Source organism: Arachis hypogaea, chromosome 16 (genome assembly GCF_003086295.3).
Source record: "Arachis hypogaea cultivar Tifrunner chromosome 16, arahy.Tifrunner.gnm2.J5K5, whole genome shotgun sequence".
Lineage (NCBI taxonomy): Eukaryota > Viridiplantae > Streptophyta > Magnoliopsida > Fabales > Fabaceae > Arachis > Arachis hypogaea.
Genome location: NC_092051.1, coordinates 85,832,608 through 85,859,639, shown reverse-complemented (window position 1 = coordinate 85,859,639; position 27,032 = coordinate 85,832,608). Strand labels below are relative to the sequence as shown.

Here is a 27,032-nt window from a genome sequence, read left to right as displayed (position 1 = left end):
GCTCATTAAACGAAACACATCCAGACAGCGCTTTCGATCTCCCTTCTCTCTCCTTCGTCTCCTCCGTGTAACGAAGCCCTCCGACAACGCCGTTCTTCCCTCTCTGGCTTCTCCTCTCTCCGCCGGTTACCATTTCTCTAGGTACCTCTCCTTCTCAAGTTAAACTGAAATAGTTATTGATTTGTTTCTCTGCACTCCCTCTCAAGTTCTTTACACAGAGAGCTTCTTCATTTTGGTTTCTTCGTTTTTGCTGATTTTTGGTTTGCTTAAATGAAAATCTCATGAATTTCGATCAAGGTGTGAGCCACTCATAGATCTCTACACTGCACACCCAGTTTCCTTTCTCCATTTCTCTCATCCTTCACCTCCATGCAACCTAACTCAATCCAGATCCACTAGTGCAACTTTTCTTCTTCTTCTTCTTTTCGTTTGAATTTTCACTGTGTTGTGCAGTTTTTGCAATCGTCGTCGTTTTCACCGGTATCTTGTGTTGGTTAATCATTGTCATTTTTTAAAATCCCTAATTATTTAAAATTGTAATTTTAAATCGTTGATCAATAAATCTGTACATGAAGTTTCGTCAAATCCTTATTTCCCAATTTCCATGCTCGTTATTTATTCACAACAATTAATAATGATTAATTAATTAATTATTGTCACCGTTTGACCTCTCTTCTTTGTTTGTTTGTAGAAAATTGAAAACATGGTACCAGAGAGGCCGTGAAAGCTAGATAGTCAGATCTCATTTACAGAAAGAGAGAAAGAGAAAGCCACGACGGTAAATCCTTCTTTGGAGATTAATGTAAAATTGTTTTTGTTGTTGATAATGGTATTAATAATAATTATTTCTCTTCCTTGTTCTCGTTCATATATATATAGTGATTGATTGAGCTGTTCAGAACATATATACTCTAGGCTCTGTTGTTTACTAGGATTTTGTTTTTACAATTCATTTGCTACGTGATAATTGAATTGCTGGTTTTCTGTGCTATTAACGCTTTCTTATTGTTTCTCATGTGAAGGTTTCTTCTTATTTGTTTTTCTGAGCTGTTACCAGCTGGTTTCATATATCCTTTGCTAAGTTTTGTTTTTTACAGAACATTTGAACTTGTGTTTGGTAGGTGATGTTACTTTGCAATTGGTTTGTTGGGTTTTGGTCATTCAGATTGCAGTTTTTGAGCTTGGGGACCATTCTTGATGCAATTGTTGTTTACTAATTAGTCTTATTCTCCATATTCTTATGTTCTTAATTGGTGAATTTGCTAGACTTAGTTCTGGACGTTTTAGTGTTTTCTTTGTGTGTCTTGCTCATTAATCATTAAGTTTAATGATTGAATTTCCATTATTTGAAACAATGGAATCAGAAATGGTATCTCAATATGGAGTGAAATTCTAACTTCTAAAGGTTCATATTTTCTAACTTTTACAAACCAGCTAGTAGTTTCAGATTTTGTTCTGCCTTTATTTTTGGTATCTTATTTGTACATGTCTTGAGAGTCAACAACTCCATACACAAACTTTACTTCTACATTCCTATGTAACAAAATGAATCTATCTATGAACTCTACAAAGGATGATTTGGTGTATCTGGCATATTTGAGTAATCAGAAACCTCCAGTACCAGTGGGTGTATGTCTGATTTTGGATTATATTGCTGAAACACTACAACAGAAGCAGAAGTGGAGAAATCTGAAGAAGCCAAGTAGCTTCCAACAGGACCAAGCTCTGAATAATCACTTGTGTTTACCAAAGGTGCTACTTGTGGAATCCTACCTACCAAAACTAGATTGCTCCTACTCTTTTCCATCAATACATTTTTAACATCATCTTTGTTTTCCACCAACCTTTCCTCATACACTATAGATTCTTCACTACTACTGCATACACTTAAGAACTCAGACCAAAACTGCATAGACTTAAGAACTCATACCATAGGCTAGTGCTTCGCGGTCATCACGTCTTCCAAAGAATGCAGCCACTACATTGTAGAAAATAAGTTTTAGTGTTTTCTTTTAATGATTTACGTTACTTCTTTTTGGTTCAGTTGTTTCTTTTCTGTATTTAATAGCTTAGTTTTAAGGTTCTAAGATTTCCTCTATCACTTGAAGACCAAGACTTCCCTTTCTGAGTGAAGAGCAGCAGTGCCTGAATTGAATGCATGCTCTTTTTGTTATTTTTCCTTATAAATATATTTTGTTTTTGTTATTATTATGTGTTCAATCAATTATATATATATATATATATATATATATATATATATATATATATATATATATATATATATTATGTATTCTATATATAATGCCCTTTCTGTGGTTTTTTTTGTTTCATTATAACTATTTATTATTATTATTATTATTATTTGTAGCTGTTTGTCATTATTGAAGATAAGTATCAAGGTGCATAATTGGTCTTGGAGTTATATAAAAGTGTGTCCTTTAATTTCTTATTCATATTAGGGATGGAATATAGCTCTATTTGTAATGTATCCGTATGTGATGTTATCTAAATCGTGTGAATATATATAGGTGGGGCCTATATCTATTTGTATGTCGCTGGGATTGTAATCAAGCATGAATATATTACAGTTTGGAGTTTGGACTCCACCAGTTACACTAAACCTTATAATACTAAGTTACTAACAGTTTGTAGTCTGTACCCATTAGCTTGACAACCACATATTGTTGTAATATAATCTGTTTAATTAAATAATAAATAAAAAGTATAATATATGAATATAAAACTAATTAGTTAGTTAGTTAATATAATATGAGTTTTATATGAATTGTTTTTATAAATTATAATTTGAGAATAATATATTTGCTTTATTTTTTGTCTCTTTTTATCTTGTAGAAAAAAATTAATTTGCATATATACAACTACTTGAGAAGGAAAAGTTCATAAAGCCACTATAACAGCCACAAAATTATCATTTGAAAGAGGTAATTATAATTTTTTTTATAATTTCTTTTAGAATACTATTTAAGTATTTGTTTGATATCTAATTTGCACATACAAGAATTTCTTTTTATAATAGCGCCTGCTGATGTATACTAGTTAGTTGCCTAGTAAATATGAGAGAGAGAGAGAGAGAGAGAAAGAGAGAGAGAGAGATTTATTTTTAATGAATAGATTTTTTAATATTCCTCTTTGTTGTCCCTCTTCGTCATGTCAATTGATAAGTCATGGATTGGAAAACCACGAAACACGCACGAGTATAAAGATGGTCTAAACAAGTTTTTGGATTTCGCCTTTGAGCATCGATCTCTCAGGGGTCGTTAAATTAAATGCCCTTGTCCGGTGTGTGATTTTGGCAAGTGGCAAACAAGAGAGGAAGTTTTTGAACATTTAATAGTCAAGCCATTTCCAGAAAACTACAAAGTTTGGTATTGGCATGGTGAAGAAGCAGTGGAGTTGGGTCACAAGCTCATCAAACTAGTCAAATTGTACAAGATGATTCGACATCTCAACATCCAATGGTAACAACGCTCAATGACGCGTTTGGAGTTGCTGGACCTGACTTGAATGAAGATGGAGATGGAGATGAATACAACATAGAAGATGGAGATGGAGATGAAGACAACATAGAAGATGCAGAAAATGAAGAGCACAATGGAGAAAATGTAGAATTTTACAAGTTGTTGGAAGATGGTAATGAGCAATTGTATGAAGGGTGCACAAAGTATTCAAAACTGTCTTTCTTGATTAGTCTGTATCACATAAAGTGCTTATACAGAATAAGTGACAAAGCCATGACCGAAATCCTCAAGTTAATAAAAGATGCTTTTGGAAATGCGAAGATTTCAAACACATTCTATGAGGCCAAGAAAATCATAAACAAACTAGGGCTTAATTATACCAAGATACCTGCTAACCCTAATGACTGCATGTTATATTGGGAGGAGGATGAAGATTTGCAAGAATGCAAAAGATGCAAGACATCTAAATGGAGTGATGCTAAAAAGAAGAAACCGGCAAAGATCTTGCGATACTTTCCACTAAAACCGAGACTTCAGCGATTATTCATGTGTTCTAAGACTGCACAATTAATGCAATGGCATGCTTCGGCAGAAAAGAAAGATTCGAAGATGAGGCATCCGCGGGATTCTGAAGCTTGGAAGACATTCGATTTACTTCATGATAAGTTTGCCGAAGATCCTCGAAATGTACGTCTTGGTCTTGCAGCTGATGGATTCAACCCTTTTGGAACTTTGCGTACAAACTATAGTGTTTGGCCAGTGGTGCTTATTCCATACAATCGACCTCCATGGGAGTGCATGAAGCCAACATCACTTATCTTGTCAATGATTATTCCCGGAGAGAAAATACCGGGAACAACATAGACGTATACTTACAACCTCTTATCAAAGAGTTAAAAGATTTGTGGTATGATGGTGTTCAAACATTCGATAGGTTCAAGAATGAAATGTTTACATTGCGAGCAGCATTAATGTGGACAATTAGTGATTTTCCAGGCCTTGGTAACCTATCTGGGTGGAACGTACACAGTAAATATGCTTTTCCCACATGTAACTTCAACACTGATTCATATAGATTAAAGCATGGTGGAAAATGGTATTTTTTGGGGCATCTCCGTTTCTTAGAAAGGGGTCATAAGTTTAGGCTAAGTCGTGCAAAATTTAATGGAAAAGTTGAGTTGAGGGATTCCCCAGCAGCACTAACAGGGTCAGAAATATTGGAACAACTTGAAGGCATCAATGTTTCATTTGGGAAGGAACTACAGGCAAGTAAAGGTAAGAGGACTCAACGAAAAGTTGTTGAAGAAGATGATGAATCGGGGATGTGGAGGAAGAAAAGCATATTTTTTTATCTTCCTTATTGGGAGTCTAACTTATTGCGCCACAATCTAGATGTTATGCATATTGAAAAGAATGTTTGCGACAATGTGTTATACACCTTGCTCAATGAGACTGGAAGGTCAAAGGATAATCTCAAAGCTCGTAAGGATCTTAAAGAAATGGGTATAAGAAAAGATTTATGGCCAGATGAAAATGGGAGATATCATCCATCTTTGTTCACAATGTCAAATTCTATGAAAGATATATTCTTGCGTACTATAAAGAATATTAGAGTACCAGATGGTCTCTCGAGTAATATTTCACGGTGTGTTGACCTGAAGCAAAGAAAGCTCTCTGGATTGAAGAGCCATGATTGTCACGTCCTTATGCAGCAACTATTACCCATTGCCATACGTAATGTGCTACCAGATAAAGTTACTGCAGTGCTAATAGAGTTGTCTTCATTCTTTCAACAGTTGTGCTCTAAAAGCTTAAGTCTTACTGAACTTGAGAAGCTCCAACCTCGAATAATCCTTACCCTTTGTCATTTAGAAATGTTGTTCCCTCCTTCTTTCTTTACAATCATGGTTCATTTAACCTGTCATCTAGTTGATGAAGCAAAACTTGGAGGACCAGTACACTATAGGTGGATGTATCCTATTGAGAGGTAAATATCTCTTTTCAATCATTGTTCATTTAACCTGTCACTTAGTTATATCTTGCTTACTAAAGCCAATTATACAAACTAGGTATTTAGGACATTTGAAGTCCTATGTACGAAACAAAGCTAAATCAGAAGGTTCTATAGCTGAGGGATATGTGGCTGAAGAAGCTCTTACATTTTGCTCTTGGTACTTAGAAGGGATTGAGACAAGATTTAATAGGCCACCACGTGTTGATGATCGTCCGGATGGTAATTACAGTACACATGTTGATTCACTTTTTTCACAAATGGGTAACTCTAAGGGAGCTTTCACAGTATTTGAGTTGTCACCTATGGAAAAAAAACAAGCACATCGCTATGTGGTTCTAAATTGTCCGTATGTCAAACCGTTCATTGAGTAAGTACTTAAGGATTTGCGTACATGTTTTTTATTGCCAAATGCCTAAACTTTGCATTTTTATTTACTTGAAAATAGTTGTTTAGTTAGAGTTAAACTTCTATATCTGACAGTGACTTTAAAGATTTTGTACGAAGACGATCTAAGGGGTAGAAGGCCTTCAAATGTAGAGATAGAAAAAAGAGTCAATAAAGATTTTGTTACTTGGTTTCCTACGCAGGTAAATAGAAAAATGATAAGTTTTTTGCTAATATTGAGCAGTATTTGTGGATATAATAACTAATATGTTGTTCTATCATAATAGCTTATGAACCCAGACATTATGAACCCAAACATTATTATCAATAGCATTAGAAATCTGAAAAGATACTACTTTTCTTTATGCCCATGAATAAGTCTCAAGTTTGTAGACTTGTAGTACAAGAATTAAAAATCATTCAGATCTACTTTTGAACCTAGGGAGTAGCGCCATACATCAAGGCTTTTTTTTGGGTATTAAAACGGGACTTAAAAGCCTGAAAAGAATAACGAAATTAGATGCAAACTACTCAGTCTAAGAGGCTCCTCTATCACCTTCTTGAAAGATTTTGATTAGCTCTGAAGGAATAGCAAGGCTTTAATGAATTATTAGTGGTCTGGTGCAGAATGCTAGAACAGATCGGAGTGTACAGAGAAAAACTATCATATCCATGTTAGAACAGATCGGAGTGCCAGCTTTAATGAATATTAGTGGTCTGGTGCAGAATGCTACATAATCTGAAGTGATTTAATGCTGTATAGTTAGTTTTTCATTGTTTAAAATTATTGGTTTAATATAGAACAGTGCTTTGTAATGATAAATCTATGTAAAAGGCTAGGCCTATTATTAATGAAATTTTTCTGTCCAAAAAAAAAGAAGCAACAGATCCGAGTAATGTTCTAATGGGAAGGGAACAAAATTCTGGCAGCAATACCCAAAAAATTAAAGCAGATTAACATTAACTAAACTGTATTTTAGGGCTTTAATTAAATAAGACTTTACCATTTTATTAGTAAAGCGAATTTTATTTATTTTATTCTTTAGTCGCTCATTTACTCATTTATTTATACTCATTTGTCTATTTTAGATGAATATGAAAATAGTACACGCCTTCATTTATTAGCGAAGGATGTGCATAATTTGCCAGAAGGTTTGCGCATAGTCGTCAATTTTGATAAGCATCATGCAGCAATAGGAGAAGCAGCTGGACTCCTTGCAGGAGTTTGTGGGCAATTGGCCACTGATTATGTAGCATTTCCAATCAGTTTTGAAAAGTGGTCAGACATTCCAGCAAGCTTTTTTGAAAATCAATGGAATATTTTTTTCCTAGTAAGAAGATTACTCAAACTCTAAAGCTTATTTCTTTGCCATTATTTAGTTATATTTGCTGGTTAATATATATTCTTTGTTATAATATTGAAGGCTCGATTTTGCTTCAAAGTGAGTGATAACTTGGCCAAACGATTTTTGCTGCAATCACTTGGCAAAAAATGGAGGGAACATAGGATAAAGCTTTGGAATGATTTTTATGATCCGAGGTTGAGTAAAACCGAGATCATAAATAATGCACCAGAAGATATTGCTCCAGATCAGTGGGCTCTATTTGTAGAATATCGTTTGAAGCCTGAAACTCAGGTAAGTACTTACTCTCCTACTAAAAAGCCTTATATGAAGCAGATATTGTTGCTGCCTGCTCTTGTATTTTATTTTATATAGAGTTGAATGCATGTTTGTCTCTATTTAATTGTGTCCAAATTTAACTTGCAGAAACTTTGTAAGAGGAATCAAGAAATTCGACAAAAACAAATAATTTCTCATACTTCAGGTGCTAAATCAATTGCAAGAAGAAAGGCTGAATTGGTAATCAATTAATGCATGCATATCTAATCTATCTCAAATATAATGCATGCATCATCTCTTAATTTTCTGCATATCTAATCTAAGTTAGTAAGCTACTATTTTTTGATCGAGTCTTTCTAATTTTCTTAAATTTTAGACGGAAGAGACGGGAAAAGAAGTTAGTAGGGTTCAAATGTGGGACATCACTCACAAGAAAATAGATGGAAGTTATGTTAATGAAAAGGCTAAAGAAATAGCGGTAAGACTAAAGTGCAATAAGTAACTTGTTTGTATTTCTTTTTCTTTCTTTTTTATAAGATAATACTATTTTTGATTCTTTCTCTTTCTTTTTATATATGTAGGAGAAGATTGAAGCACATAGTAGCCAACAACCGATGGAATCAACTGTTAATTCTCCTCTTGATGCTCTTGGAGTAGTTTTTGGGAAAGAGCACCCTGGTCGTGTTCGAGGTTTAGGTATGGGAGTTGTTCCAACAATTGCTTTCAAGAACAACACTACAAGGATTAGTCAAATGAATTTAGGTTCTTCAAATGATGTTGGCACATCATCTACTTGTGGTTCAAATGTGCAAGAAGAGTTAGATGCCGTTAAAGCGCAATTGCAAGCGCTAGTCTCCTATATTGCTTCTAAGGAAGGAGGTAAAATTCCAATACAATTGGCTGGAATGTTCCCTACTCAACAAGTTTCACAGGTACATTCATATTTTGCTTATGATTCATATTATTAATATAATTAGTAGTAGTGCTAGCTTATGCTAGAATGATAGTAAACCTTGTCTTGTGTGTACAGTATTTTGCATTAATATTTTGAGGAAAGACTATACTATTATGTTTTAATCGAACTTTGATTGGTTGCTTGCTTGCTATCTTCTATGTAAAAGGAGATGGGACCTTGGTAGTTGGTAGTAATGGGATATTGGCTTCATTTCATCCAGCTCTGCATTAGATGGGTAAAAGATCCTTTTAATACTGAATTGCAAATTATATATTTTAAATAAAGCTATATCAAATAAATAAATAAACAGGGTTAGTCATAATTTTAATTTTGCCATCAACCTTAAGTTTGTTCACTCTTCACACCAAGCAAACCTTCGGGTTAGGACGCGCTCAATGATATTTAATTTTCCCAAATGAAAATATCTAATGATACAGGAAACCTATATAACTGAGTATAGTATACAGTGTGCTGATCAAAGTATAGTTTTCCAATTGTAAAGAGTGTGACTGAGGGAGGAGCTAGTTAGGAGGGGCCATGAATCAATTCCAATCATGTATTCTTCTTTTATCAAAACCCTGGGCATATGTGAATGAAAACTATGGGTGAGATACAGAATTGATAGTATATGTTCTTTTATCAACTGTTAATTCTTGACTTGCTCAGTTGCTATGTATCAATGCTATGTAATTAGACATGATAAATGTGTGAAAACAGAGTCAAATTTTTATTGTATCAATGCTATGTAATTAGACATGATAAATGTATATCAATATATGCCTTTTTCTTGCATTTCTTGTGCTCATAATAGTTATATTTTTATTGTAGGGATTGGATCAGGAGAGTGAGATTCTATCACCAAAAGAGTTAGGAAGTAGGTCTTATGGAGCAAGCAACAAGGAAGCATGACCTTGTTTGATATGTTAAGACGTATATTAAGAATTATATGTTAAGACGTATTATTGAAAAATGTTACTTTGATACTTTGTTTTTGGATTATGACATTTCAATTATGACTTGGATTATGACTTTTGGATCATGTATGAATTAAAATCATCATATGATGTTTGATTTATGACTATGCCTTTTGGTTATTATGAGATTTTTAAGTGAGTTTCAAAAATATCACTTTAAATTGGTAGTTTCAATCTTATTTTAAAAAGCATTAAATTGTCATCATAATTAGGTACAAACGGCGGTTAGAAACTCTCATTTTAAATAAAAATGATGCCATTATATGCTGGTAGAAACTGCCATTTTAAACACAAAAGATGCCATTATAACCTGGTAAAAACGTAGAAACTGCCATTTTAAACACAAAAGATGCCATTATAACCTGGTAAAAACGGCGCCTAGAAACTACCATTTTAAACACAAAAGATGCCATTATAACCTGGTAAAAATGACAGTTGTAATGGTAAAAACGGCGGTTTTCAACCGCCATTTTAAACAAAAATGAAGCCACAATATTCTGGTAAAAACGGCGGGTGTTCAAAAACTGCCATTTTATGCGGAAATAACGGCGGTTACAAACCGCCATTTTAACCCTCAAAAAATCGCCGTATTATCCACAGGTTATTACGGCGGTTTTTTGAAAACCGCCGTAATAACCAGAATGGCGCCCAGAATAACGGCGTTTCTTGGAGGCGCCAGTTTTGGTCATAATGGCGGTTCTAACCGCCGTAATTTTCCAAAATAACCGCCGTTTTAACCCCTTTTTTTGTAGTGTAATAGGATTCAAATTTTTTTTTTTGGTATTTACAATAGAATTAAATTTTGACCACATATTTATCAGATGGGTCAGGCTTGATTTAGCAAAAGCCCAGATAAGCCCAATCCTAACAGCAAAGAGTCCCAAAATAAAGTACATTAATAAATAACCAATTTGGGTTGGTCAATTGGTCAGTTTACTCGTCCGTTTAAGTAAGTGTTAGAGTTCGAATCCTGTCTTGTGTATAGGGTTGGAAGTGAGTCAAGCTAGCTCATGAGCCAGTTTGAGCTCGACTCATTAATAGCTCGATAAGCTGAACTCGTGAGCTGGTGAGCCGATCTTAAGCTTGGATTTGAGCTTATAAATTAAATGAGTCGAGCTTGAGTTTGGATAAGCTCAGCTCATTAGCTCGTGAGCTGGCTCGATTATATATATAATATTAAAAGTATAGATAAAACGCATATAGGATATGCGTATTAATATATATATATATATATATATATATATATATATATAATTTTACATATATATTAATGTTGTTAATTGTTCAAAATTTTATAGTCATTTTTTATATATAATTTTTATTTAGAGTATAAATAAAAAATTTATAATTGATAGATAGACAATATATTAAATTTATTTTTTTAATATTTTTTAATATATATAAGTTATAATTTGTTGATATAGAATTATAGATTATGTTCCTATTATTTGAGCTAGCTTGTGAGTTCGAGCCAACTCGTGAGCTTTCGTTGAGTCGAGTTTGAGCTTACGTAATAGGCTCGCTTGTTAATGAGTCGAGCCGTGAGCCAAATTTAATTTTCATGAGCCGAGCTTGAGTTTGGTCTAACTCGACTCAACTCGGCTCACTTCCAACCTTACTGATGTATGTAGTAATTTATTGGTTAGTAATAAATCTTTAAATAGAGTTTAGATCTATAAGAAATTAATTTTTAATCTATTGAATTAAAAAATACCGTGAATAAAAAAAACTACGTTAATAAATAAATAGAGGTTTTAGGCTTTACAGTGACTGCAATTTACTTTTTTTGTCATTTAAGTTTTTGTCAATTTACTTTGTACAATTTAAATTTCTTGCAATTTACTTTCTGTTGATCAATTCTCACTCAATTCACCACTGTTAGCTTAACTAAACTAATCACCTCACTAAAGTTGCTTGATCCATTAGTTCTCGTGAGATCGATCTCACTCTAAGTAAGTTTTGTTACTTAATGACAACCTGATATACTTGTCGGTAAATTTGTGTGGAATCGATTTTCCCTCGTCAACTTCCTAACATAAACTTGATCAGCATATATATATATATATATATATATATATATATATATATATATATATATATATAAAATTAGCCTTTCTTAATAGTTAATGTATGTTAAGTGTCTCTCTTTAGTCTGTTAACAAATAACTATTTACTTTTTTTGCAAGATTATATTACCATTGAGACTAACGTATTACCAATTCACTTTTTAGTTATTTTATTAATTCATGTATTCTCTCTTCCCAATTATTCCATAGAGTAATAATTTAATAAGTATATCACTGAAAAAGAAATAATAATATATGCAAAGGAAGTAATTTGGTTACATTTATTTGTTTTTCTATAAAGTTCAATAAAATTATATCCATATTTCTATACTTCTATATATACTATATATAAAGTCTCCAAAAATGTACTATATATAAGGCTCATATAAGTGAGACATAATGTATAATGTTTTTAAAATATCATTCATTATATATAGGATCGAATCCAAAAATTTGGTAAAGAGACTAAAAATTAAAATTTTATATAATTAAATATAATCTTTTTTTTTCATTTTTATAATAATATAAATGAAAAATTCATATACAGATCTAGCAGCAACAATTATTATTTTGTTTGAGCCTATTTCAGATATATGATTGTGATGTTCACTAAGACATGAAAAACAATTGATTGTTGATCCTTGGAGAAATGACTAAAAAGAAGTTATACTTGTTTTGGATTTTTTTTTAAATCAAATTATAGTTGTGATTTGTAACGACGATAGAAAGAGGGACAAGGAACGAGGAAAATTAGGGTTAGAAGAAGGGTAATTTTGGATTTTTAAGGTTTGGATAATTTTGTCGTACGGATCCATTTTTCATAGGTACAACTTCAATTTTATTGTTTCATGTAGGGGTCTACATGGCTCGACTTGGTCCGAAGACCTGGTTTGGATCTGAATACTTTGGAGATTAATTTGGTGTGATTTCACTAGGTCTAGGGTCGGGTAAGGGTCTCAAAAATAGACCCGGTCATTATTTAGGGTCAGGTCCGGATCAACGCGAATCTGGTTTCACCTGGCCTATGTACATTCTAAGAAGACTTAAAACTAAATGGTATATATGTTTTAAATTAGTTCCAATATTATGTTATATTAATTATAAATTTATTGTTTTGTTTAATCATATTTGATGAATTAAAAAATAAATCAAAGAAGTATGAAATTAGAATTAATGGACAAATTCAAGTTCAAATATATCAACTTCACGGTAACAAATATGTTTTTTTTCCCTTTATAAATAAGTGATCATAATTTTTTGATATAAAATTTATCAAGAATCAAACTTCACTAGTTTAGACCCAATTTTAGTGTGATTCGAAAGTAGTGTGATTTTATCAGGTCTAAAATCGGATAAGACTCTAAAAAATAGATCTGATCATTATTCAGGATTATGTCTGGGTCAAGGCAAACCCAACTTCATCCGGCTCATGTTCACTCTTAATTTCATGAATAGATTTGTCAATATTTAAAATTTTTGTAGATAGAAATAATAATTTACTCAATTTTTTTAATCTTTTGGATCATAAAAAAATTTCATGTATTTTCTTGGTAAGTGATAAATTAGTAATATAAAATTATGTAAGTTATTAATTTGGTATTGGTGTATTCTTTTTCTAGGAACAATTTAAATATTCAAACTTAATACTAGGTTGGTTTTACTATACGTGGATTATATATTACTTTAATATAATTTTGAATTTAATTTATGTTTATAGACTATAGTTATAAGTAGAGTTGTAAATATGGTTTATATATCAATAAATTATAAATTATAAATTCTTAAATGTATCTAATATTAGTTTGGATTTTTTTTAAGCATATGATTTTGAATTATAATGCAAGAAACAGATTATTAAATAGGTTTGTGGGATTATATTTTTTAAATTAACAAGTTAAACTTGAACCTGAAATTAAAAAAGCTTATAAAAAATAATAGGATTTAACTTTTTTTTTTTGGGTATTTATAAAAGGATTTTTTTTTTTGGTCTTGTAATAGGATTACATTTCGACCACATATTTATCAGATGGGTCAGGCTTGATTTAGCAAAAGTCCAGATAAGCCCGGTCCTAATGGCAAGGAGTCCCAAAATAAAGTACATTAATAAATAATTAATTTGGGTTGGTTGATTAGTTAATTTACTCATTTATTTAAATAAGTGTTGAAATTTAAATTCTGTCATATATATCTAATAATTTATTGACTATTAACAAATTTTTAAATAAAATTTAAATTTATAACAGATTAATTTTTAATCTATTAAATTAAAAAATATCGTAGACAACAAAAAAAATTACATTAATAAATAAATAGAGGTTTTAGGCTTGAAGCGTGTCTTTCTACAATCTCAAAAGACGGCCCAGTCTTGTCCCCTTCCCCAAGCACCCCAAAGCACATACATGTCCAATTGTCCAATACTCATTTGCAAAAACGTACAACAACATTATGGAATCTCTCGTACATGGCTTCTCCTAAAATATCTTGTAACAACTGTAACTCAGTTTCATTTTATTCAAAAAATTAAGTAATATATATTCGAGTAAAAGTTTTTTTTAGTCTCTAATAATTTATTTAATGGACATTATATTTTTTTAATAATTATAAAAATATAAATTGATTTTTATTCATTTTTATAATTGTTAGTAATACATTACATGTTGAGGTGTTAAATAAGGTATTTACATACCTGTCTCTTTTGTAATAGGAATAAATCACCTATAAATCCTTCAACTGTTTAGCGTGATCCCTCTTTTGCTTTTTTCACTCTCTTTCTATCGCAGTCTCCTCCTCATCTTCTTTGACTCCAAAATCCTAACCCCAACAGTCCTATCGCTACCGCATACGTACTTCTCCTCATCCTCATCACAATCATCGTCGTCATCAATAATATCATCATTAGAACTCGAAAATCTGAGATACTGGTGGCACATGTTCTGATCTTTCATAGAAACGTCGTGCTACGATCAAGTGAAAGAGAAGGCGTTGGGATCTCAATGATGGTGGAGGGAGATGACATGGGGCAACGAATTTAAACTTCTTCTAGCAGGTCTTGAGCTTAGCGAGGAATTTAGGTGGAAGAAAGGAGAGTTTCGAACAGAGAGGGAGGAAGCGGCGATAAAAAGAGTAGTAGAAGCAATGGAGAAATCACGCCGGCCAATTAAGAAATTGAGGAGTTTAGGGGACAATTTATCCCTATTAAAAAGGAGACAGCCACGTAGATACGTTATTCGATATATTAGTGTGACCTGCTGTCAACTAATAGAAATGAAATCTCTCCAGTTTTTTTAACACAAGTGTGATCTCTTACCATTAACTTTATAAGTGAGACCAAAAATAAATATGAGAGAGAGAATAATAAAGGGTGAGAAATCACAATTGACACCATCCTTTTTCATTGAAGAGGATCACTCCGGTCAACTACTTGCATGGATCAATTTATATTTTTATAATTGGCAGCGAGGGCAATGGCAATCGAGTAAATGGGTAGAGACAAAAAAAAAAAATTTTACTCTATATATTGATATCAAAATATGGTATAGTTAACTGCTAATCAATTATGTCTCGTTTTTCATAATTACCGATACAATCTCAATCACAGCGTAGTGCAGGTTAACATAATATTTACAACATTGATTACTCGATGGTTAAACTCAAATCCAGAACTACTAATTATAATCTCTATTGATAAATGCACGAGAGTGCGATTTGAATAAATTCAACGAAAATATTATGTGTAACTTGATGATTGTAGCCTTGTAGGGGACGAAATTAGCACCACATTATATAAAATTAATTCCACTATACATATAATATAATATTTTCCTTAATCTAAATGGTTGATCTATCCTTTAAAAATGAAAATATATGAGCAAAAGATAATATATAAACCTTATGAGTCTAGATAGATTAAGAGGGGAAAATCTCAATAGGTGTCAGTTTCGTCAAAGTCTTGAGAGAAAGAAAAACCAGTTGAATGATAGATAATAATATATAATAATATATAGAAGCTAAGTGAATGAATCAATCAGGATTCTTACTGTTAGCACATATCAACAAAGAGAATCCATTGTCACTTGTCTGGAAATCCTTCTCTTCTAACAACCACAACCTACTGTCCAATCCACTCCTCGTACGGAACATGAAAACAGCAGAGCCTCTGTTGTTTTGATCGAAGAAAAGCCAATCATGAATGTCCCACATCATATCCACAACTAAACCGTCCACGAAAACAGTTTGGTTCCCGCGAAAGTTCCACTTCAGCCTCTTCACCTGCAAAATTCTCTTCTCGTCCATATGCACACACAATACTACTTCATCATGTCCATGTCCCTTGTAACATTCTTCGTCTTCCGTACGAAAATTTATCACTATGTCGTGCGAGGTTCCCGCATCAGAGAACCTCGTCTTCGTCGAAAACATAGTATTGCCAAAGAACCTCTCGATTCTAGAAACCAACGAGAAGCTTCCATAGCCACCATTTGCCTCGGCGTTCTTGTTGTCACCGAGGTGCAGGCAGGGTTCTGCGTCCACCGAAACATCAACGTAGAACCCGCCAATAGGCTCTGGCCCTTGATCGCTGCTGTATTTTGCGGCAGTGACATCCCACGAGACTTGAACGTGAAGGTTCTGAGACTCCAAGGTTTCGTTTCCTTTGCTTTTTCTTAATTGGTGCTCCTTTGGTATGGAGTGGAAAGAAGGATCAGAATTATTGGTAACGGTTATGACGAAGCCTTGGCCTATGAGTTTCTTGGTCCAAGTTATTGATATCAAGAGTAGTTGTGGTTTTTGCGTTGAATTAAAGTTGACTTTGTAAACTGAAGTAACAGAGTATTTGGTGGAAGAAAGGGTTATCTTTGGACAGAGATAGGCTTGGCTTGAAGGCTTTGAAGAACAATACGAATCGGACACTCTAATCGCATGTTCATTGTAACATAATGCTAACCCTCTCATTGTTAATATTAAAAGAATAATAATTAACCCCAATTTTTTAAAAAAATAAAAAGATATGGATCAACGGTTACTTACTCTTGTGTTTGCATAAGATGGAAGAAAGAATTAGCTAGCAACTACAAAGAGATGGAGAGATTGAAGGTGACAAAAGACAGGGCAACTTCCGCTTCTGGAGTTTTCCATGTGTTAAACGTCCTTTCCGTTATCTTTACTTCTTTAGCATAGCCTGTTGAGAGAAACATAAGTGGAAAGAGTAAAGACAAATATTAACACAGGAAGAAAATGAAAACCATCTTCCTTGGCTCCTACATTGAATGGCACCACAATTAAATCCAAGCATTAAAATTAATTAATATTTTACTTTATCATGATATTGAAAAGTCATGTGATGATTCAATCCTAAACCGATTACGTTTCTTTTTTGGCTATTAATCCCAGCTTTGACCTTATCTACTTACAATATTCCTACAGTAATAATACTCGATGCTTTCAAATAATTTCCTATTTAAAATTCAATTTGGTCTAAAATAACTTTTATTTATAAAATTACATAACGTTAAATTCTTTTTCATTAATAGCTCTATTAGATGACAGAGAAGAAAGAGCAAATAATACATATGCTTTACAAAAAGAAAATGAAATTACAATAATAGAATAATTAATAAGGATAAATTGAGATCATTTATCTAAAATTAAGATTATGACGCTATTAATTATCTTTACTTTTATGTAAAACTATTGAGTAATAATAAACAGAGGTAAATACCAAATCGGTATCCGAAAGATTTTGGCGCTGACAAAATGATATCTAACTTTTGTAATTGACAAAATAGTTTTTAAAAGATTTTAAAATTTGACAAGCTTACCCACGAGTTCACCGGAGCACATCTCCGGCAAGTACAATGCTGACATGACCATTATGTTTTGATAACATGGCAAAAACCCTCCCCAACCCTAATCCTTTCCCTCCAACGCATTCTCCCCTTCCCCCTCCACAACGCACTCCCTCCCTTCCCCTTCCTACATGCATTTTCCCCCTCCCTAACCCTAATCCCCCCTTCCTAACCCTAATCCCCCATCCCCAATCTAAAATTTTACCTTCTGAACTCTAATCCCCCTTCCTTTGCCCCTTTGAACTCTAATTCCCCATTCCCAACGCATTATCTCACACTCTCAACTCACTCTCCTCCAAAATGGAAGTGGAGCTCAACCTTCTTAATCTTACAGAGCTAGTGTCACCGACACCGCACTGTCACCATCTCATCCTCGGGTCTTCTGCATCCGCCAGCGTCGTCTGTCTCCTTCGTCGGCCTCGTCTCCATCACATATGCTCACTGCTCACCGCCAGTTGCTGCTTGTATCTGCCTACTGCTCGCCCCCATTTGCTGTCCTGCCTCCTCTGTTTGTGTTTCATCTTGGCTCCGTCGTGCCGTGCCTCCTCTGACCTTGTCTAAATCTGCTTCTTGCCTCGGTGGTGTCTATATTAAACTTTATTTTATTTTATTTTGATTACTGTATCTGAATTTGTTTATTTTCTCTGAGTTTAATTGTTATTAATCTTTTTGAATTATAAATTAATCTAAAAATTTGGGACAATTCATGATTTGAGACAATTCTGTTGATGTTGAGGTTATTGTTGCTGCGAGTGGTGGTGTTGAGGTAGGGAGAGGAGAGTGTGCGTTGGTAAAGGGGGAGTAGTGGAGATTGCTGTTGCTGTTGATGTTGAGATTGTTGTTACTGCGAGTGGTGGGGTTGAGGGAGGGAAGGGCAGTGTGCGTTGGGGAAGGAGATAGTGGAGGTTGTTGTTGCTGTTGATGTTAAGGTTGTTGTTGCGAATGGTGGTGTTGAGGGAGGAAGGGAGGAATGTACGTTGGGGAGGGGGTTTGTGATGGGGTGGGGGCTGCGATGGGGGAGAAGAGTGCATTGGGGATGGGGGTTGCGACGGGGAGGGAGAGGGAAGGGGAGGGAGTGTGAGTTGAGAGGGGGCTTTGGGGGTGGTTTACCAAGCCACCAAAACACGGTGGTCTCGTCAACATTGTGCTTGCCGGAGATTTGCTCCGGTGAGCTCGAGGACACGCTTGTCAAATTTTAAAATCTTTTAGGGACTATTTTGTCAATAACAAAATTCAAGTACCATTTTGTATCTTTCGGGTACCGATTTGGTATTTACCTCTAATAAATATTACTTGGTAAAATTTGAGATGGACCAATTAATATGTACTTATGTAATTCTCTTTTTCTAGTGTATTGATAAACATCGGGGCAAAGACGTCCAAAAAAAAAGAAACTAAGCAGAGATTACTCTAGAGAGAGCAATACCTATAGAATCAGCATAAAACTTTAAAGAAATACAAGAAGGCATATTGAAAAAAATATGACAGCTGGACTGAAGACTGTAGTCAAAGTGAGCCAACTTATCGACACAAGTATTTGCTTCCCGAAACTGATGATGAATACTCCAGTTAGTAAATCTGCTGCATGTGTTTCTGATAGCCAATACTAAAGATCAAGTAGCATGTAAATCGATTCTCTCCTGGAGGCAAAGCTTCATCGTAGCAACAGAATCAGCCTTAATAATCAGATGAGAACAACCAATATTCAAAGCTAGATCCAAGCCTAGCAAAATTCTCCAAAGATCCATTATCGTCACTGTTTTGCAATCTAAATTAGCACTAAAGCAAGACAGAAATCTTCCATCAGAGTCCCTTAGGATCCCACCACAAGCTACTTTTCCTCCATCTAACACGGAGCCATCTAAGTTAAGCTTAATAAAAGGGTGATCTGGTGGCTTCCATTTGATCTATCTTTCCATGAAGTTGCCAACCTTCTTCCTACTCCGAGCTAGCTCGGACTGCGCCAAAGAATAGTCCTTCGCTAAGCGAAAGGACAAAGACTGAATGCTATTCTCTGCTACAGCCTCATCGCTATCAAAGACCACCTTATTCCGACGACACTAGAGAGCATTCATTGTGTACACAAAAAGGAGGGGCTAGTGAACCCTTTTGAAGAGGGATTGGGATGATAAGTTCTCCAACAACTAAGAGAGGAAGGGGTGTTGAAAAAATTATCAATTCACAATCAGGCATCAATGCTCATCCATGTTTGTCAGACAACTCTGCAGTCTCGGGTCACATGGACCATCGATTCGGTTGCCTCACCACAAATTACACAAGACCCATCATTGGCAATATGTCTTTTGACTCTAATCTCATTAGTTAATAGGACCGCATTTGCAACAAGCCAGCAAGAAGTACGCAACCTTTAGGAAGCTTCAAGCTTCCAGATCTTCAAAAAGAGCTTAGCCTTAGAGTTATCCGAGGTACTTAAGTAGAGCTAGCAAGCTGACTTGATAGTAAACGTACCATCTGATGTCAACAGCTAGGCTAATATATCCTCTCCCATCGCAGGTTTAGGTGTTTTCATTGAACTAAAAACTAGAATCCAGTCTTCGCCTAGAACCACTGCAATTCGACTGAGTTTCCACCTCTCGTCTGACACATAGTCACACACCCGTTCCTCCAACATATCAGAAAACACATTGAGCTAAGGAAAATCCATTAGGTGGTGTACCCCTGGCATCTAATGATCTCTCCAGAAATTATCACTTTCTCCGGAACCAAGTCTCCAAACTAGACTATTAGTAAACTTCTTCCAAACTTGAAAGATATATTTCCAAGTGTTGAGTTTGGAAAACTTGAAATATGATAATGATCAAACATTATTAAAAATATTCATTACAAAGTTATTAATTTGATTTTTGATTCCAATTGGTTGATTAATAATTTTGTTAATGTGCAAATTTTGTTATTGGGCCAAAAATTACACAAGCCCAATGTGATAAGGGTATATTGGCCTTTGTACAAAAAAGAATTCTAAGCATTGTGGCTGAATAATTTTGCAAGTGTTATTTGGGCCAAGTATCATGTGAATAGCCCAAATTAATTTTTATTGTGAGACTAACAAGCTTTGGTCCAAAATTGAAAGAAGAAAGAAAGTAGTGGAGCATGCTTTCCACGGTTACCTTTCTCTATGGGTTATGGAATTCAAAGTCTAATTAAATTAAATGAATGCATTGGTAACAGAAAAGAGAAAATTCAAATTAATTTGATGGCACTTAATGTTCCACACGTTACTATGCATAGGAAAATGGAAGTGAGATTTAATTTATTTTAATTCCATTCATTGCATCCAAAGCTTTTTCTCTCTTCTCTCTCCTCTCTCTCTTTGCATTCGGTCATGTCATACAGGAAGGAAGAAAGAAGAAGTTATTAGAAAAGCAGTGAAGCTATGAAGAAGGAAAAAGGCTAGGATGATGATGGCCTTTGCAAAAGGAAGATCTACAGCATGGCGTGGCTGAGATTTTTGCCACTAAAGGCAAGATGTGATGAAGAAGCTTCAAGATCTCCATGCCGAAAGTAGAACCAATCGGTCTCGGTCAGAGAGGAAGATCTCTGTGGTGAAGCTTGTTTCCACTTTTGTTCATCCAAGACAGAAGGTAGCTACTGTAGCTACGTAGAGGAAGAAGCAAAAATGGAACAGATGGAGCTGTCAAGGATCAAGGATTCATCAAGTGTCGGAATTCTTTCTTGGGGACAAAGTCAAGATGGAAGGCTCAGATCGATGAAGCTTGATAAGAAGAGATGAGAGAGAGGTACATGCATGTTGATTTGCTTTCGGTTTTCCCTCTCTCTTCTCTCTGTCCGAACCGGCCTTTGTATTGAAGAAGAGGAAGGTGGCTTGGTTGAACCGGTTTCAACCTTGGAAGCTTCCCCTTCTATAATAAGGGTGAACGGCCAAGGGTTAAGACAAGGAAAGTAAGCAAAGAGTTCTCATAGCTACCCTAAGCTAACAGAAGTTCTTCTCCTTTAATGTGTTTCATTTTGTTTTCTTTTCTTTAGTTTTGTTTGTCTGAGTCTCATGGTGAAAAAGACAAACAGAGTGAGGTTTGTAAGAAAAATCCAGTGAGAGGAAAAAGGCAGAGAGTGCAAATTAAAGAAAAATCCATAGATGTCTGAGAGTTCTTTTGTACATCTGTGTTGTGTTTCATGATCCTAAGGGAATTTCCTTGCAAGTTGGGTTAACACTTTGCGGTTGAAAGCTTGGTAGGTGACCAAGTCAAGTTCAGTTTTGGGGATAGATTCTGGACTTGTCCCGGATAGGAATGGGTAGTTCCTAGGGAAGAATTGGTGTATGTAATCAGTTTGATTATAGTGAAATTCCGTCACTGTTATGATGGAGACTGGATGTAGGCTGCATTGCACTTAGCAGCTGAACCAGGATACTTCTGGGTGTGATTCTCTCTTTCTCTTCTACTCCTTTTCTGTTTCTGTTTGTGAGAGACAAAATTGAAAAATATCTCCTAACCAGTTACGAGACAAAAAAAATGTCTCTTGACCTGTTATGAGACAAAAAGCAGACATATCTCCTGGAGCTATTCTAAAAGGTAGAAGGTAATACTCAACAAAAAGAGGGCTAAGATTCAACCCCCTTTCTCTTAGCCACTGATTTCCATCACCAAGCATTAGATGAAGATAGATATTTTATGATAAGTGGCAGGGAGTCATCTCCACATCCATACTTGCTGCAGACTATCTTTACCCATAGTGCATCCTTATTATGGATTAGTTCATGGTTTGTATGACATAGGAAGGAATAGATGCCAGTGTTGATTGGGTGAGAGTAACTCTACCCACAAGAGAAAAATTTTTAGCCTTCCATGAGCTTAGTCTGTTAGTCATTCTATCTAAAATGAACTAAAAGTCCTCCTTCTTGGTACATCCATGAAGGAGAGGGACTCTGATAAGCGGATAATTTATACGCTTTTTGGCATTATTTTTACATAGTTTTTAGTATAATTTAGTTAGTTTTTAGTATATTTTTATTAGTTTTTAAATAAAAATCACATTTCTGGAGTTTACTATGAGTTTGTGTCTTTTTCTGTGATTTCAGGTATTTTCTGGATGAAATTGAGGGACTTGAGCAAAAATCATATTCAGAGGTTGAAGAAGGACTGCAGATGCTGTTGGATTCTGATCTCCCTGCACTCAAAGTGGATTTTCTGGAGCTACAGAACTCCAAATGGTGCGCTCTTAATTGCGTTGGAAAGTAGACATCCAGGGCTTTCCAGAAATATATAATAGTCCATACTTTACCCGAGTTTAGACAACGCAAACTGGCGTTCAACGCCAGTTCCATGCTGCATTCTGGAGTTAAACGCCAGAAACAGGTTGCAAAGTGGAGTTAAACGCCAGAAGCAGGTTACAAACTGGCGTTCAACTCCAAAAGAAGCCTCTACATGTGTAAAGCTCAATGCTCAGCCCATGTACACACCAAGTGGGCCCCATAAGTGGATTTCTGCATCAATTACTCATTTCTATAAACCCTAGTAACTAGTTTAGTATAAGTAGGACTTTTACTATTATATTTATATTTTTTGGATATCTTTGGATTGTCTTTTGATCCTTTGATCACGTTTGGGGGCTGGCCATTCGGCCATGCCTGAACCTTCATCACTTATGTATTTTCAACGGTAGAGTTTCTACACACCATAGATTAAGGTGTGGAGCTCTGCTGTTCCTCACGAATTAATACAAAGTACTATTGTTTTTCTATTCAATTCAAGCTTATTCCGATTCTAAGATATTCATTTGCACCTCAATATGAATGTGATGATCGTGACAGTCATCATCATTCCCAACCTATGAACGCGTGCCTGACAACCACTTCCGTTCTACCTTAGATTGAATGAGTATCTCTGGGATTCCTTAATCAGAATCTTCGTGGTATAAGTTAGAATCCATGGACGGCCATTCTTGAGATCCGGAAAGTCTAAACCTTGTCTGTGGTATTCCGAGTAGGATCTGGGAAGGGATGGCTGCGACGAGCTTCAAACTCGCGAGTGCTGGACGTAGTGACAGACGCAAAATGATCAATGGATCTTATTCCAGTATGATCGAGAATCGACAGATGATTAGCCATGCAGTGACAGCGCATTGGACCATTTTCACCGAGAGGATAGGATGTAGCCATTGACAATGGTGATGCCTAACATACAGCTTGCCATAGAAAGGAGTATGAATGATTAGATGAAGACAATATGAAAGCAGATGTTCAGGAGGAACGAACGCATCTCTATATGCTTATCTGAAATTCTCACCAATGAATTACATAAGTATCACTATCTTTATTTTATATTTTATTTATCTTTTAATTACTAGATCTCCATAATCAATTGAATCCGCCTGACTGAGATTTACAAGGTGACCATAGCTTGCTTCAAGCCGACAATCTCCGTGGGATCGACCCTTACTCACGTAAGGTTTATTACTTGGACGACCCAGTGCACTTGCTGGTTAGTTGTGCGAAGTTGTGACAAAGAACTAAGATCATGAACGTGCGTATTGAGTTTTTAGCGCCGTTACCAAGGAACGGAACCGTCACGATTTCTGCGCACCAAGTTTTTGGCGCCGTTGCCGGGGATTGTTCGAGTTTGGACAACTGACGGTTCATCTTGTTGCTCAGATTAGGTAATTTTATTTTAATTTTAAGCTTTTTATTTATTATTTTTGAAAAATACAAAAAAAAAATTTCTTCTTTTTCGTTTTTCCAAAATAATTTTCGAAAAATTCAAAAAAATTATAAAATCATAAAATCAAAAATAATTTTTGTGTTTCTTGCTTGAATCTTGTGTCAGTTTTTAAGTCTGGTGTCAATTGCATCTTTTTAATTTTCTGAAAACTATTTTCGAAAAATTTCATGCATTGCATTCTTCATGATCTTCAAGTTGTTCTTGGTCAGTCTTGTTGTTTGATCTTCATATTTTCTTATTTTGTGTCTTTTCTAGTTTTTCATATGCATTTTTAATTTGTTAGTGTCTAAATATTAAAAATTTCTATGTTAGGTGTCTTGCATGTTTTCTTTTATTAAAAATTTTTCAAAAATACATACTTGATGTTCATCATGATCTTCAAAGTGTTCTTGGTGTTCATCTTTGCATTCAAGGTGTTCTTGCATGTTTCCTTTGTTTTGATCCAAAATTTTCATGCATTGAGTCTTTTTGATGTTTTTCTCTTTCCTTGTTAAAATTCAAAAATAAAAAAATATCTTTCCCTTATTCTCTCATAAATTTTCGAAAATTTGAGTTGACTTTTTCAAAACTTTTTAAAATTTAGTTGTTTCTTATGAGTCAAATCAAATTTTCAATTTAAAAATTCTATCTTTTTCAATTCTTTTTCAAAAATCAAATCTTTTTTCATTTTTTCTTTCATATTTTCGAAAATTTCAAATTGATTTTCAAAATCTTTTTCTTATCTTTTTTGAATTCAATGTTAACATTTAATATTTTGGTTAAAAAATCTTTCAAGTTGTTACTTGCCTATTAAGAAAGGATCAATCTTTAAACTCTAGACTCATATCTTTTTAGTTTCTTGTTAGTCAAGTAATCAACTTTAATTTCAAAATCAAATATTTTTAAATTTCTTTTTCAAATCTTTTTCAAAATAAGTTTCAATCACATATTTTCAAAATCAATTTCAAAATCTTTTCTAACTTCTTTTATAACCTCTTATCTTTTCAAAAATTGATTTTCAAATCTTTTTCAATTAACTACTTGACTTTTTGTTTGATTTTAAAAGTTTACTATTTCAATCATATCTTTTTCAAAACTACCTAACTAATTCTATCTCTAATTTTTGAAAATTACCTTCATCTTTTTCAAAATTCCTTTTTAAATTAACTAATTGTTTTAAATTTAATTTAATTTGATTTAATTTTTCCTTTCTTAATTTTTGAATTTTTAATTTTAATTCTAATTTAAAAACAAAAATACTTTTATTTTATTTTATCTAATTTTTGAAAATTCTTCTCCCTCACCTCCTTCTATTTATTTATTTATTTATTTACTAACACCTCTCTTCATCTAAGAATTCGAACCTACTCCTCACCCTTGTGTTTAGATTCTCCTTCTTCTATTCATATCTTCTTCTACTCACACAAAAGGAATCTCTATACTGTGACATAGAGGATTCCATATTTTCTTTTCTGTTTTTTTCTTTTTCATATGAGCAGGAACAAGGATAAGAACATTCTTGTTGAGGCTGATCCTGAACCTGAAAGGACTTTGAAGAGGAAGCTAAGGGAAGCTAAAGCATAACTCTCTGGAGAAAATCTGACAGAAATTTTTGAAAAAGAAGGAGGCATGGCCGAAAATAATAACAATGCAAGGAAGATGCTTGGTGACTTTACTGCACCTAATTCCAATTTACATGGAAGAAGCATCTCAATCCCTGCCATTGGAGCAAACAATTTTGAGCTGAAACCTCAACTAGTTTCTCTGATGCAACAGAATTGCAAGTTTTATGGACTTCCATCCGAAGATCCCTTTCAGTTCTTAACTGAATTCTTGCAGATCTGTGATACTGTTAAGACCAATGGGGTTGATCCCGAGGTCTACAGGCTTATGCTTTTCTCATTTGCTGTAAGAGATAGAGCTAGAATATGGTTGGACTCTCAACCTAAAGACAGCCTGAACTCTTAGGATAAGCTGGTCACGGCTTTCTTAGCCAAGTTCTTTCCTCCTCAAAAGCTTAGCAAGCTTAGAGTGGATGTTCAAACCTTCAGACAAAAGGAAGGTGAATCCTTCTATGAAGCTTGGGAAAGATACAAGGAACTGACCAAAAAGTGTCCTTCTGACATGCTTTCAGAATGGACCATCCAGGATATATTCTATGATGGTCTGTCTGAATTATCAAAGATGTCATTGGACCATTTTGTAGGTGGATCCATTCACCTAAAGAAAACGCCTGCAGAAGCTCAAGAACTCATTGACATGGTTGTAAATAACCACTTCATGTACACTTCTGAAAGGAATCATGTGAGTAATAGGATGCCTCAGAGGAAGGGAGTTCTTGAAATTGATACTCTGAATGCCATATTGGCTCAGAATAAAATATTGACTCAACAAGTCAATATGATCTCTCAGAGTCTGAATGGATTGAAGGAATCATCCAACAGTACTAAAGAGGCATCTTCTGAAGAAGAAGCTTATGATCCTGAAAACCCTGCAATAGTAGAGGTGAATTACATGGGTGAACCCTATGGAAACACCTATAATCCCTCATGGAGAAATCATCCAAATTTCTCATGGAAGGATCAACAAAAGCCTTAACAAGGCTTTAATAATGGTGGAAGAAACAGGTTTAGCAATAGCAAGCCTTTTCTATAATCCACTCAGCAACATACAGAGAATTCTGAGCAGAATCCATCTAGGTTAGCAAATATAGTCTCTGATCTATCTAAGGCCACTGTGAGTTTCATGAATGAAACAAGGTCCTCCATTAGGAATTTGGAGGCACAAGTGGGCTACCTGAGTAAAAGAGTCACTGAAACTCCTCCTAGTACTTTTCCAAGCAATATAGAAGAAAATCCAAAGAGAGAGTGCAAGGCCATTGATTTGACCATCATGGCCGAACCTACAAGGGAGGAGGAGGACGTGAATCCTAGTGAGGAAGACCTCCTGGGACGTCCAGTGACCAATAAGGAGTATCCCTTTGAGGAACCAAAGGAATCTGAGGCTCATCTAGAGACCATA

General features: G+C 34.5%; 2 protein-coding genes and 1 non-coding gene across 4 annotated transcripts; 1 reads left to right on the top strand and 2 right to left on the bottom strand.

Moving 5' to 3' along the window:
* On the top strand, window positions 1-9,548 carry LOC112754413 (uncharacterized). Of its 2 annotated transcripts, XR_011874359.1 has the most exons (12): window positions 1-141; window positions 692-778; window positions 2,854-2,942; window positions 3,184-5,466; window positions 5,549-5,860; window positions 5,974-6,080; window positions 6,967-7,208; window positions 7,302-7,514; window positions 7,647-7,739; window positions 7,876-7,977; window positions 8,081-8,431; window positions 9,283-9,548. XR_011874359.1 is itself a non-coding variant. In XM_025802055.3 (11 exons), exons 5-11 carry the CDS (start codon window positions 5,842-5,844, stop codon window positions 9,361-9,363), a joined length of 1,101 nt encoding a protein of 366 aa, XP_025657840.1. In that variant the 5' UTR covers window positions 1-141; window positions 692-778; window positions 2,854-2,942; window positions 3,184-5,466; window positions 5,549-5,841; the 3' UTR covers window positions 9,364-9,548. The 2 variants fall into 2 exon arrangements, 1 of the variants encoding a protein (XP_025657840.1); XM_025802055.3 differs by lacking the exon at window positions 5,974-6,080.
* A 5,822-nt stretch (window positions 9,549-15,370) lies between these two features.
* LOC112754412 (uncharacterized) lies at window positions 15,371-16,790 on the bottom strand. Its single transcript, XM_025802054.3, has one exon. The coding sequence runs from the start codon at window positions 16,442-16,444 to the stop codon at window positions 15,515-15,517; it is 930 nt and encodes a 309-aa protein (XP_025657839.1). The 5' UTR covers window positions 16,445-16,790; the 3' UTR covers window positions 15,371-15,514.
* A 9,243-nt stretch (window positions 16,791-26,033) lies between these two features.
* On the bottom strand, window positions 26,034-26,141 carry LOC112760279 (small nucleolar RNA R71). The gene has a single exon (XR_003180728.1). It is a non-coding gene; the product is annotated as a small nucleolar RNA R71 (small nucleolar RNA).
* Window positions 26,142-27,032: the final 891 nt, after the last annotated feature.